This window comes from Phodopus roborovskii, unplaced genomic scaffold, assembly GCF_943737965.1.
Source record: "Phodopus roborovskii unplaced genomic scaffold, PHOROB, whole genome shotgun sequence".
NCBI classification, from domain to species: domain Eukaryota; kingdom Metazoa; phylum Chordata; class Mammalia; order Rodentia; family Cricetidae; genus Phodopus; species Phodopus roborovskii.
In genome coordinates this window covers 250,622-264,265 of record NW_026125851.1, presented here as the reverse complement: position 1 = coordinate 264,265, position 13,644 = coordinate 250,622, and the positions used below count along the sequence as shown (strand labels likewise).

The following is a 13,644-nucleotide window of genomic DNA, read 5'->3' as shown; positions in this document are numbered from 1 at the left end:
TAGATTTGAACCAGCCGTGTTGGGCTGGGTGAGAGAGCCTACAGAGAATTTTGTAATTTGAGAAGGGGAGGGACAATAAAAGAGGCAAGATGAGCTAGTCTATGATGTGTCTTGGGTCCCTTGCCCCTCAGATAAGATTGTTTTTTATTTGTGTGTGTGTGTGTACATGTGTGTATGTGTGTGTGCACACATGAGTGCAGTGCCCATGGAGGTCAGAAAAGGGTATGAAGTCCCCAGGAAGAGCAGAATGAGAGTGAACTCTTAACCACTGAGCCCTCTCTTGCCCTGCCCTGCCCTCCCCTTCCCTCAAATAAGCAGTAGGCTGCAACCTACTGGGGTGCTTATACACCATGGGAAGAGGACTTAGAATTGATTTTCACCTAGCACTCCTCTGTCACTGTCTATGTGGCACCTCAGCCCTGGAATCCAGGGCTCCAGCTCAGTGCCACCCCAGCCATCTCTAGGGAGGGGGAGCCAGTGTCCACCATTCTATTCTACAACTTCCAGAAAACAGGATAGGATTTTTTCAAGTGTTTTTCCTTTATTTAAAAAACAAAGCAAACAAACAAACAAAAAACAGGCAGAAGCAGGCAGATCTCTGAGAGTTCTAGGCCAGGCTGGTCTACAGAACTAGTTCCCCACAGCTAAAACGGGACCAGTCAGATGGTTTATCATGTTCATGTGCTTGCCCTTGTACCCTGATGACCTCCCATTTGATGCCACAACCCACAGTCGGGTGAAAAAGAAATCAACTCTAAAGTTGTCTAATGCATGGTTGCGTGCACCTTTAATCCCATCACTTGGCAGGCGGAGGCATTTGGATCTCTTTATGTTCAAGCTATGATCTAAGGATCTAAGTGGCAAGTTCCAGCTAGGCTACACAGTAAAACACTGTCAGGAAGAAGATGATGAGGGGGGAAAAAAAGCCTTAAGGTGTGGTGGCAAACTTGGGAAGCTGAGATGGGAAGAACTTAAAGAAGTTCAAGGACAACCCAAGCTACATAGCAAGACAGTCTCAAAAAAAAAAAAAAAAATGTTTTTTTTTATGTATCAAGGATTAGGAAGACAATGTGGGAAGCTAAATCTATCTGAGTAAGCTCTAACGTGACTTAGAGCCCCCTGATTCCGAGGCCAATGGGTCACATCAGCAAGCAAAGCCTTGGTGGCTGAGGTTGAAGAGGTGGACAGGGTGAACTTTATCCTTATCCTTTCAGTCTGCAGACCTGCTGCTGCTACTGCTGCTGGCTTCTGTCCCAGCTCTAGAGAGTTTGGGGTCCCTGTTTGAAAATGTACCAAGGACAGGACTGTAGCTCAGCACAGTGCTTGCCAAGCATGCACAAAGCTCTGGGCTCTAGCCCCAGCACCACATAAACCAGGAGTGCTGATGCAGGCATAGTTCAGGCATCCCCTCCTATCAGTCTTAGCACCCATGGAAGCAGTGGCCCCTCTGGGTAAAGACTCCTGTTATTGGACTGGAGAGATGTTATCCTAGATACAAGCAAGATCTGAGTTCAGATTCCCAGTATCCATTTTAAAACTGGGCATGGTGACAATGTGTCTGGAACCCACAAGGGGGTGCCTGTGGCAGAGACAGCCAGGTTCTGGGGTCTTAGTGGCCAGCCAGTCTAGCCAAAACAGTTAACAGTTCTGTTGAAAGACCTTATCTCAAAAGATAGTGAAGTGACTGAGGAGGGCATCCTATGTTAACCTGTCTGGTCTCCACAGGTGTAGGCATGGTTATGTATACCCCCCCACAATAAACATAAACACACACAATAAACATAAACACAGAATCTGTTCTAGTAGCCCACAGGGCTTCTCAAACCTCCCCATCTTCAGTGGCTATACTGGCCATACTCTTCATAGTTGCTTCTGGGAAACTTAAGAATCTGAAGAAAAACCTGAAGCCTTGGTCCCACCCCACCTTGTCCCACTCACCATTTTTATCCTAACTCTGAATCAGAATTATCCTTTGTCACCTCTTTGTCCTGGTATCTGCAGCCAAGACACCAGTCTCACCTGCTGAGCTGGGTCCTCCAGGCCCTACATCTTGTCACAGCCCTCCTGTCTTCTCTTTATTCAGTGTCACTATTTGTAGGATCTAGAGAATGAATTACAATAGCCACACTTTTGGTTTTGAATGAGTTTTGTTTTTTTTGTTTTTTGTTTTTTTTTTTTTTTAAGCCAAAGTAGCAAGTGATTAATGGGAAGAAGAGATAAGGCAGGCTATCAAAAAGAGTGAGCTTCAGGTTCTTGTCTCAAACAAGTTGGAAAATAGAGACACCTGGTGGCAACCTTTGACCTCTGCAAACACAAGCACAGATTCAAGCACCCACACAGATGCATACACCACACACACATACACACAGGATGTCATATGGCTCGCACTTTGGGGAGACTAGGAGATTTGGGAAATGTCTGCTCAGCGATTCTCATCCCAGGAACTGGATATTGGAGATCATATACCAGGAAACTGCAGAACTTCTATTGCATTCCATTCACTGCCCAAACCTCCCTGCTTTACACATGCCCAACTTTTGTCTTCGGGGAAAGTTTCCTGAACTGCCCTCACCCTCAACCCTGCCCTGCTCCTTCTGAACCCCTTAATACCTGACCTCCTCCTGCTCAAGCTGGGACCCTACAAGAGTTCTGTTCAAGATAGCCAAGAAACCGAAGTCTTCTTAGTGCCTCAGCTTTCCAGCAGGGAGCACCCCAGACTGTCAGTGTGAAAGATCAGGCGGCCCATGGACACGCGCCTGAGCAGCTGCTCAGAGCCGGAGGTTGACTTGAACAGACTGAACAACTCCTGGAGACTTGTCTGCAGTGCAAGGTGCCAGGTCACCGCTAGGCAATTGTCCACCAACAGTTTTGTCTCCTGAGAGATACCAAATTGCTTATCTTTACCCTGATTGGGTGGAGAGCTGTAGAGCATGCTGTGGCCCCAGATACCAGATATCAGCAACCTGGACTGCACTCCCTCCTTCAAACAACTCCTGACTGCTCCAGGCACATCGCGATCATTTCTTTGGTTTCTGGCTCCATAGCTCAGTTAGAGACACCTGGTCATTGTCATGCAAATCACAGAGTGGGGAGGCCTCCAGCGGCCATGGTGGGAGCTTACAGACCACCCTGCACATGCACCTGCCCAGTCCCCCCAGGCTCTACAGTGGTCAGCCTGAGGATCCCCCACCTGTCCTTTAGGCCTTTAGCTTATGCTGGCCTTGATTGCCTACGGTATGCTCTTCAGCCAATGTATGAGAGTGACAGTTGTGAAGCTGGTTCCCCACCACCACCACCTAATGTGTGTTTCAGGAATCAAACTTGGGTCAACCAGTTTCTATAGTGTCTTTACCACCATGACCCCCAGCAATCTCGCTGGCCCATTGTTTTCTGTTGTGAGTCTGGGTCTTCACTCAATTACCAGACCTGAATTGAACTTGTGATCCACCTGCCTCACCCTTCCTAGAAGCTGGGATTATAGGTGTGGCTTCTTATTCTTGCTTCTGACTCCACTCACTATGATTCTGGAAACTCACAAACCCAGACTTGGTTTTCCCTGTCCACCTTGGACTCCTGTAAAAGCTGATCAATCTCTGGGAATTATGACCCAATATGGAAATTCAGAGGCCTCAGAATTTTGAGAGGAGGCTGTCTCCCTGCCTGAGCATTCTGTTTAAATAAGCTCATAAAACCTCACCTGGTTCATTCCCAAGAGAACACCACCCAATGGCAGACTTGTCATTTTTAAGACTGGGTTTTACTATATATCTGTCTCTTGCTGAACTGGTGCTCAGTATATAAACCAGGATGGGCTTTCTGATCCTCCTATCTTACCTCCCAAGTGTTGTGTTTTTTTTGTTTTGTTTTGTTTTGTTTTTGTGTGTGTGTGTGTTTTGTTTTTTGAGACAGGGTCTATGTGGCTCTGTCTGTCCTGGAATTCACTTTGTAGACCAGGCTGGCCTTGATACATCTGCCTCTGCCTCTCAAGTGCTAGGATTAAAGGCATGTGCCCCCAAGTGCTGTTTTTTGTGGTTCTGAAAACCAAACCCAAGGCTTTGTGCATGCTATACAAGTGCTCTACCAACAGAGTTAAAACCTCAGATTTATTTATGCTATTTTGCTTCAACAGGGTCTCAACTTGTTTTTATTTTTTGAGTCTTATTATGTCGCTCTGGCTGCCCTGGAATTTGTTATATAGACCAGGCTGGCCTTGGGCTTACAGATATCTGTCTGCCTCTGCCCTCCCAAGTGCTGGGATAAAAGTCACAATGCCCTGCTGACAAGATCCCCACTTTGTAACCTAAGCCTGGCCATGCACTTAAGATCCTCTTGCCCTCAGTCTTCAAAGTACTAGAATTACAGATGTGTGTCACTGCACCTGGATGGGACATACACTTTTGGGGTTCAGTTTCTTTAATTTTCTGAATCAGGGTCTATGTAGCTTTGGCTTGCCAGGAACTCATTGGGTTTATTAGGCTAGCTTTGGATTTGTAGTGAACCCTCTATCTCTGCTGGGATTACAAGAATGCATCACTACTCCAGGGGCTTAGAACTTGTGCTTTGTGTGTCAGGGTGACTCCAAAGATGTCAACACATACTCACCCATGCACTGGAACCACCCTGCCACAGTCCAAATAATCCTCCTGCTCAGACCACACCCCAGACCGGTGAAGTCAGAATCTCTGAGAGATTCTTCTGTTAACAGCTCAAGAGATTCTATTCTGTTTCCAAACTGAGAATCATCTCTGTCATCTGTTGAGTGTTTTGTTCCTGTGGACTGAATCCTGCCTTCAGGGGTCTCTTTTACCTGTATCTACCTTGGCCTCTTTTAGGAGTTTCCTGCAACCCAGTTTTCAGATTTCTCTCCTCTCTACTTGCTTTAACCACTGGGAACTTGAAGTGTCCTTTAAAAAACCCATGCCTTCCCAGGGACAATGATATTCCCTCACCTCTGTGGCAAGTCTTTAATACCCCCCCCAAATCTGCTATCCCAATTGAGCCTTATGCTTTGGGTGGTCATCTAAAGCTGGGCTAGTGGGGGGCATTTGTTACCTCAACAGGGAAGTAAGTCCTGTTGAGAGTATGTATGTTGAAACAAGGAAGGTAGATGAAGCAACACACAGGAGGCCAGATATGTCCTCACCATTGCACCAGCCATATCCTAACTCTAACTCTTTACAGAGATTTCCTAAGCCCTAGAGCAAACCTTAACATCCCCACTCAGGTTTTCAGTTCCTGTGGTTGTTCTGAGTTTGGGCTTGGCCTGCTTCTTTGGAGATAAAGCCCATCAAGAGCTCGCACTGTTAAAGAGTAAAGGGAACAATAGGGAATCAAGAGGCTAGTGACAGCTAGTAACTGTGTTTAGGCCTATTGACCTGAGCTTGGGGACAATAGTAGGCAGGCAGGAACTCAAGGGGGGGGGGGTGACAGACAGGCCATCTCCGCCTCCTTCCTCCTCTGCCCTCCCCACCCTGACAGCCCCTACTTGGTGTGTCAGCCTGTGGAACAGAAACCACAGATACTTCCTTCAAGCAGCAGCCTAAGTAAGCTCAGAACCCACTCCCTGTGGCCCATCACCCCCTGGAGTTATGGTGAGTGAATCCCCAACCCCCCAGTGGAAGTCCATTCTGGCCAGGAAACAAGGGGCACAAGCAAGAACTGGGGAACTGGTAAATATGCCCCCATGGGTAGCCTGGTAGGCAGAATAAAGCTGGGAACAGTCTTGGGAATGAAACAGTGCAGGCAAAGGCAGAGAACAGCCAATGCATAGCTTGAGCTCTTGGATCTGTGACTGCAAGATGCGCAGATTGGGCTACCTAGAATATCCCCTCAACCCAGATCAGCATCTGTGATGAAAGCAGAGGCTTCCTGTGTGGTGTTTAAGTGGGTCATGTACCTGGTGCCCCAGCCCCCCAACCCCAGCCAGTCATCCAAGCTGTGCTCTGCTAACCTTTCCTTATCTATCCCTGTGTTCATTTGGAGCTGTTGCCTCATCTCATTGACTAGGACTTCAAAGAAGGTATCTGACTCTAGGCAAGAATTGCTTCCTTCCAGGGGTGCTTCTGAATTCCTCCATCTCAGACAGGCTCACAAAGGTTTTGTCCCCTACCCCCACCCCAGTCCTCTAATCTTCTTGACTATAGGTGGAGATAGGTTGGGAGACTCCCCCAGAAAAGACCTTGCCTTGTGTATCTACCTATATTTGTAACCTATGGCAAATGGCCAGCTTTGAGAGCACTGGGGGTGTTCTTTACATGTCATATGGTATATGAGCTCATGTGGAGAGCCTGCATGATGGTTCTCAGGGCAGGTGTATACCCACATCTTAGACAATGTATGCCTGTCTTTGTAGTCCTGCATGTACTTCTATTTCTGTAAAACTTTCACTGAGTACCTACTATGTGCCAGGCACTGGGAGGTCACTGATGAGTTAGAGGGCCTAAAGTAGAAACCCATATGTGTATACATTTGTATGAAGGTTGGGTCTTCCTTGATTGCTTTCTACCTCTTTTTTTGAGACAGGGTTTCTAACTCTACCTGGGGTTTGTTGACTTAGCTAGCCAGTAGCTGGCCAATAAGCCCTTGAGGGCCTTCTCTCTAGGTCTCTCCAGAGGTAGGATTACAGGCACTGGTCTGTACTGAGGATAGACTTCAGCTACTCAGGCTTGCATGCCAAGTACTTTGCCTACTGAGCAATCTCTCTGGCCTCCCAAGTAAATTTTTTAAAATTTCTTTTTTTATTATTTTGTGCTCATCAGTGTCTTGCCTGCATGTATGTCTATGTGAGGGTGTCAGATCTTGAAGTTACAGACAGTTGTGAGCTGCCATGTGGGTGATGTGATTGGGAAGAGCAGTCTGTGCTCTTAAACTGCTGAGTCATTTCTCCAGCCCCCTCCCAAATACAATTATAATAGTTTAGTTAAACTAGGCATGGTGACACACACCTGTAATCCCAGCACATGGGAGATAGAGGCAGGGGGATCAGGAGTTCATTATCCTTAGCTACATAGCAAATTTGAGGCCAGCCTGGTATATGAGACCCTGCCTCACATACAGCAGAAATTCCATAGGTGATGGGAGATACAAAGATAACAGTTACACAGGGTAGTGAAGGTGGGCAACTGGGAAGGGGAAACAGATTCAAAATACTTAAGGAGTATTGTCATAAAGACATGGAGGAGGAAGAGGAGAGACCCATGCATTGTAGTGTGTTACAGACAGGACAGAGGCTATGAGATAGGGAGGGATATTAGTTTGCTCATGAAAACTCACGAGAGACTGGGAATGGGAGACTTAGCAGGCCTCCTCTAGGGCAGCAGATGTGGGAAGAGCACATTACAACGTATTCTGGGCTGTGGGGGACAGTTCCTCCAACTTGACAGTGAGTGAGTGGTTGGATTCCGGATGTATTTTGAAATAGGAACAAAAAGGACTGGGGAGAACCTGGTGGTCAGCCAGGGGACAAAGAGGGAACCAACAAGGAACAGAAGGCCCAAAGATTGAAGATGCTGGGAAGGTATCACTGGCTGGAAGTACCATGTGGGGCCAATGGACTAGTAGAGAGGGTTAGGGTCCTGTTAAGAGATGAGGTTAGATACAGCTTAGTTGGAGGAGTCAGAAGGGTGTGGCTCCCAGGAACCTGAGGACAGGAATAGTTCTTACCACAAAAGAGAAGCTGGCTGAGGTACAGCTGAGGCTGGGGAGGAAGCAATGGTAGAATGGGAGCCGAAGGGAAGGGAAGGGTGATGGGTTTGTGTTTATGACCAACTGTAGGTATCTAGCTGTTTCTCCATCTGCCTTCTTGTATAAGACTTCCTGAATGAGCTATGTCTTCCTAGGGAAGCAACCAGGACTTCCGAAACCTCCAAGCTAAGTTCCAGGTCTCTCAGCAAGAGCCTGGAGAACCATCCAGAAAAACCTCAAAGCCTGAGTTCAATAAACTCCTAAAGAAGTTTCCACAGACTGAGTTAAGTGAGCAGGCCAAGAAGGCATCACAGACTGAGCTCAGTACAGTGTCCTTGAAACCCCTGCAGCTGCAATTTGCAGACATCCCCAAGAAGCCTTCACAGTCAGAGGTTCTCAGAAAGTCACTGCAGCCTGAGTTCACTGAGCTACCCAAGAAGCCCATACAGTCCGAGCTCAAAGATCTCCCAAGGAAGCCTCTACATCGGGAGGGTCTCAAGAAGCCCTCACAGGCCCAGTTCCCAGATGCCAAGAAGCCCCCAGAGTTCCAACTTGCCAGCCTTCCCAAGGCCCCACAGCCTGAGTTCACTAATCTCCCCAAAAAGCTTCCCAAACATGAGTTTGGTGAGCTCACCAAGACGTCTCCACAGCTTGAGGCATCTCAGGAGCCTTCTGTACCTGACCAGAAGCTCCGGAAGCCTGAGCTCAGCAATCCTGCCAAGCCCCCAATAGAACTCAAACCTATCACAATCCCCAAGAAGTTCTGGCAAGAGTCCAGTGAGTCCCCTGGGAAGAAGCTCTTGCCTTCTGAGTCCAGTACTTTTCCCAAAAAGCCACTGCAGCCTCTGGCTGCTGGTTTCTCTAGTAAGTCCCTGACACAGTCAGAGCCTAGTGAAATTCCTCAGACGTCCGTCTCCAAGCTCGGGTCCAGTGAGTTTTACCCTCGCTCCCCAGAGCTTGACGTCAGCAACTTTCCCAAGAAGTCTCTGCAGTCTGAATTCAGTGAGAACTTCAAGAAGGCTTCATATCCTCGGGCCATTGGTGGCACAAAGTCTCCACAGCAGTCCTATGAGGTTTCCCAGATACCGCCTTGGAAACCTGAGTCATGTAATCCCCCATCTCATTCCCCACAGCCGGACTTCAATACATTTTCCAAGAAGCATCCACAGCTCCAGCTAAGTGACCTTCCCAGGACATCTTCAGAGCCCGAAGTCCGCAGAGTTCCCAAAAAGCCTCAGCAGCCAGACCTCAAAGTCCATTCTAAAAAACCCTCGCAGCCAGAACTGGGTCATCTCCCTAGAACATCCTCTGAGCCTGAGGTCAGCTCGCTCCCCAGGAAGTTTCTAGGGCCTCAACACAGCAAGTTTGACTTTCCCAAGGGTCTGCCCAGAAAGCCCAAGCTTCCTGGTTCAGTATCCGAGTGCTCTCTGCCCTCTGCCATTGCCAGCTCCAGCCCCCAGTTCCCCCTCAGCCCTGGGTATGGAGTCCCTGGGACACCCGGCTGGAGATCAGACTTCCAAATCCAGCACCCGCCCCGGAGGCGACCTCTGCCCTCAGCCAGCAGCCTGGGATCCCCCCCAGCTAAGCCCCCATTACCACCTGTTCCCATCAATATCCAAAGCTTCCAGAGAGCCTCAGCCACAGCTACAGGTGAGTTAGGGTAGGTGGCTCCAGCAGAAGAGGAGGTAAAACATCTAGGCAGAGCCACTTCCCTTCCATGGTTTCTCCTCCACAGCTGTACTGAAGACTGGATTTTCTAGGACCCACTTCCCAGCCCAACAACCTCAACAGATCTCACAGTGAGTGTGGGGAAAAAGGGGCCAGGCATGGGTGCAAGGCTAAAGGAGACCCTTATCTCAGCTCTCCTTGCAGGAACCCAGACGAGATCTATGAGCTGTATGATGCTGTGGAGGCCACAGGTGACTCTAGTCTCAGCCCCAGAGGCAGAGGTTTGTAGATGGTATAGGTGGTTGGTTTGGGCACCCATTAAACATTAGTTGCAAAGAAATGCTCTCATGATCCAGGTTTAAGAAAAGACCACAAAGTGACTCAGACCAGATGGGCCAGATGATGAAGGGGAAGACCAGAGACACCCAACCAGCCAGGCTTGCTATTATAGGCAGCATTGTCGAGTTAGTGACAAAAGGCCTGGATAGCAATGGAAGAACTGCAGAAATCAAAGTTGGCAACCCAGACTAGGTGGTGTATCAGGCAGGGAGCAAGTTAGATCGTGGCATGTTCCGTTCATGTAGCCTAGCACTCAAGTGCATAGGAGTCATAGCAGGATCATGGGCAATGCATCAAGTTCTAAAGCTGGGCAAGGTTAATTATAATGCTGTAACACTTAGTATTTAGGAGGCAGGATGATGGCTACTCAGCAATCAAGACCAGCCTGGACTAGATGAGACCCTGCAAACAAAACCAAAGCAATCCCCACCTATCAGGTTCCTTGCAGCCCATCCCAAGATGATATCCCAGCAAGATGTATGCCTGGAATCAGGAGAGAGGTGTGGGCTGGAGGCAGTGCAGCAGAAGGTTCTTTTCCTTTCTTCTAAGTCAGTTTCTTGAGGGGCTCCAGGATTATTGGTGTCTTCATAACCTGGGCTTCTATGAAAGAGCTTTGGTGACTCTGTAGCCACAGCCAAGACAGTTGCCCCATTACCAATGAAGAAGTTTAAGAGCCTGAGACTAGGCCCAGCCAGTCTAGAGCCGTGGTGATTCCAACTGAGCTTTCCTTCCCATCGCTATTCCCTGTCTTACTTACTGGGGTTCCCAGGAGGGACTTTTGGGGTGTTTGCTCACTGTCCAGGCTGGAGGTTCTGGTACAAAACCTTCAAATTCTCTAGCCCTTCTGTTTGCTTCTCCTGATCCATCCAGAGAGCCCCTAGTGCTTCTGTTGAGGGGATGCTTTATGGTTTGGGGAGATGGGGTTGTCAGCTATGCAGAGGCTGGTTAGAGCACTGGCCAGTTGCCAGAATTAGAACCTTTAGAACCTAATAGACTATAACCACCTCTCTATCTTTACCCACCATTCTTCAAGATCATGATCAAATATCAGACCCATCTGAGTTTCTCCTTTCAGTGTAATATGTGAGCCTTCTTATGGGCACAGCCTCTCAAAAGGCTGCTTTGTGCATTTTAGTCATCTTCCTAGTACTAAAGTGGTCTGGGACCAACCAGCTCCTCACTCCTACTCTTGGGGTCCTTTGGAACATGGCAGCTCCCCACCCCACACATATACATCTTTTTTATAACTCGCAACTCACCTGGAAGGTAGGGTCCAGTCTTTCCAGGATTATGTGTAGACCAACAGGAAAGGAAGATTATCATTGGCCTGCTCAGAACAAGCTGCAAGATGACCTCAGAACCACAGGGCCTAGTATTGTCACAGTCAAGTTTGCTTCTAGTTGTGAGATCACTCAAGGCTGAGACAAATCATGAGAAAAGCAGGTGCAGAGACCAAGCTCAGCACTCAGTATGATAGGCACCCCTGTCAGCTGCTCATCAAAAAGTTGGTCCAAAGTGATGTTTAGGACATTAACAAAATGGGGCCTCTTAGCCAGGCCCACACAACCTCCAATTTAAAAGGCTGTCGCCCTCAGCCAACAACTGGAAGTCTGGCCTACTGCTGGGAAATGGTACAAGCCAACACTCTGGGAAACCACAGCACTCAGCTTGGTAGCAGAAGGTTCTGGCTAAGAACCCCACCATGGCCAGGTGGTGGTGGTGCACCACTCTAATTCCAGCACTAGTGAGGCAGAGACAGGTGGATCTGAGTTCAATACCAGCTTGGTCTATAGAGTGAGTTCCAGGACAGTCAGGGCTACACACAGAAACCCTGTCTTCAAAAAACCAACCAACCAAAGAGCCCCACCCTAGTTGCTCCTCCTTACAGGTAAGCTATGGATGCTGTAAGGGAATGCTTACTTTTAGCTGAATCCAAAATCTTATTACAACTCCCAACATATTCTGGGAGGCAGAAGCAATATGGCTCCCAAAGACTACAACTTGTGGGCTGGTCACAGTGACCACAGCTTTAACCCCAGCACTCAGGGATAGATAGGTCTGAGTTCCAGGCCAGCCTGGTCTATATAGTGAGACCAAAATCCAAAAACAACAAAAAAAATACATCCCATCTCTACAATTTTACTAGCTGGATAGCCTTGATAGTTGGCCAAATTCCCATCGTTTATTTTTCCTCACCAAACTGAACCTTACTCCCAAGAACTGATGAATGCTGAGAGAAAGGTACAGGAGAAAAGTGGTTGAGATTCAGGGAAGGTCCAAGGACCTTCAGAGCAGGTTCACCCATCAAGCCCTTGTCCTGACTCTGTCCAATGCCCTCAGATGAAGTGCAGTCTACCCAGCAAGCCACCAGATGGCCTCAGCAGGACACAGAACTCAGGTACATGGGGCAGTCTGGGTGTTATGGGGCTGGGCTGAGCTCTGGGACTGATAAGAGTTCTTACTCATAAATAATACCCCAATGTCTGGGTCTTCCAGGAAGAATGCCAGTCACCCCCAGCAGCCGCCACCCACAGACCCCAAGCTGCTGAAACAGATCAGGAAAGCAGAGAAAGCTGAGAGAGAGTTTAGAAAGAAGTTCAAGGTAAGAACGTGGAACAAAGAATGAGTCCTGGGAAATACTGGTACCCAGGGTCCAGGACTTCCATATTGAGGAAGAAATCACGGTTAACAGCAGAAATAGAAAGTTTTAATATGATGTTCCCCAAGTTTGAAGGTGAGATCGTGATTCACACAAAGATGATGATTGACCCCAATGCCAAGACCCGGCGTGGAGGTGGTAAGCACCTGGGCATTCGGCGTGGAGAAATCCTGGAGGTGATTGAGTTTACTAACAAGGATGAGATGCTGTGCCGGGACCCCAAGGGCAAGTGTAAGTGTGTTTGGCACACATCTAGGGAAAAGAGTGAGGTGTGCTAGGGCTGAGAATCCACTCTATCTATTCTCCCCTGTAGATGGCTATGTACCCAGAACTGCACTATTACCCTTGTAAGTGCTGGTCCTGCCTGGGTGGTATGGGGAACACCAGGGTTGACCCCCTACTGACTATACTGTGCTCTTTGCTAGGGAAACGGAAGTATATGATGATGTCAGCTTCTGGGGTATGTACAGTGACTCCCATAGAGGTGCTTGTTATCATGCCTCTGTGGCATAAGATCACTTGAATTCATCCTTCTTTGCAGATCCTCTGGACACTCAACCATTTCCTCAGGGACAGTAAGGCAGACAGGGAGGTGGGTTCCAGGCCCACCAGCCCAGTTACTGTTCTCTCAGGAGCCCTGGATCCTAGCCTGGCAAACAGACGCCCAAGTGCACATGCCCACATAAAGACCCCTTTAAAAACAACCTTGCTTCTTGTCTTTTCCTCTCCCTTCCTGATTGGAACACACAACAGAACAGACACATGCTAGGTACCAAAGTGAAAAGAAAACTCAGTTGTCTGCTCAATAGAAAAGGAACTACTGAGGATGCACCCCCATACACCCTGGGTGACCAGGAGCTGTATCCCAAAACACCTTGTAGCCTGCAAGCATTTGTGTTGCCAAGTGAGTCTATAACGACCCTTACTGGTAGGACTCCTGCCTAATAGGACATTAGTATGAAGTTGTGTCCCAAAAAATGATATTCTCAGTGGGCTTAAACAAGAAAAGCCAAATGAAGTAAGCTTTGCTCAGTGTCTGGGACTCATAGAATATAGCCACAGGATGACTTTCAGGATTGCTATTATCACCCCTGGGAAGATGAAACCTAGGATATATACTACAGTGTTCCTATTATAACCAGGGTCTGCTCTCCAAACACTGGGGCCCACAGACAAGCCATAATGGATAAGATCCCTGGAGGTCACAGCTCTGAGGAAGGAGGAAGTGTAAGTTGGCCCAGCTCCACATACCTCAGATGGCCATCTCTACAACATACACACAAAAAAAGCAAGCC

General features: G+C 48.2%; 1 protein-coding gene across 1 annotated transcript; it reads left to right on the top strand.

Annotated features, from left to right (window-relative positions):
- Positions 1 to 5,469: 5,469 nt before the first annotated feature.
- On the top strand, positions 5,470 to 13,036 carry Pram1 (PML-RARA regulated adaptor molecule 1). Its single transcript, XM_051178786.1, has 10 exons — positions 5,470 to 5,591; positions 7,839 to 9,333; positions 9,419 to 9,482; positions 9,556 to 9,632; positions 12,031 to 12,088; positions 12,187 to 12,292; positions 12,418 to 12,580; positions 12,663 to 12,696; positions 12,775 to 12,809; positions 12,891 to 13,036. Exons 1-10 carry the CDS (start codon positions 5,589 to 5,591, stop codon positions 12,926 to 12,928), a joined length of 2,073 nt encoding a protein of 690 aa, XP_051034743.1. The 5' UTR covers positions 5,470 to 5,588; the 3' UTR covers positions 12,929 to 13,036.
- The last annotated feature ends 608 nt before the right edge of the window (positions 13,037 to 13,644 follow it).

What these genes read in the sequence shown, in the direction of transcription:
- Pram1 (XM_051178786.1), top strand. An exon ending in AGCCTCAGCCACAGCTACAG is followed by an intron (nt 9,334 to 9,418) that starts GTGAGTTAGGGT and finishes TCTCCTCCACAG; the next exon opens with CTGTACTGAAGACTGGATTT. An exon ending in AGTTTAGAAAGAAGTTCAAG is followed by an intron (nt 12,293 to 12,417) that starts GTAAGAACGTGG and finishes ATGTTCCCCAAG; the next exon opens with TTTGAAGGTGAGATCGTGAT.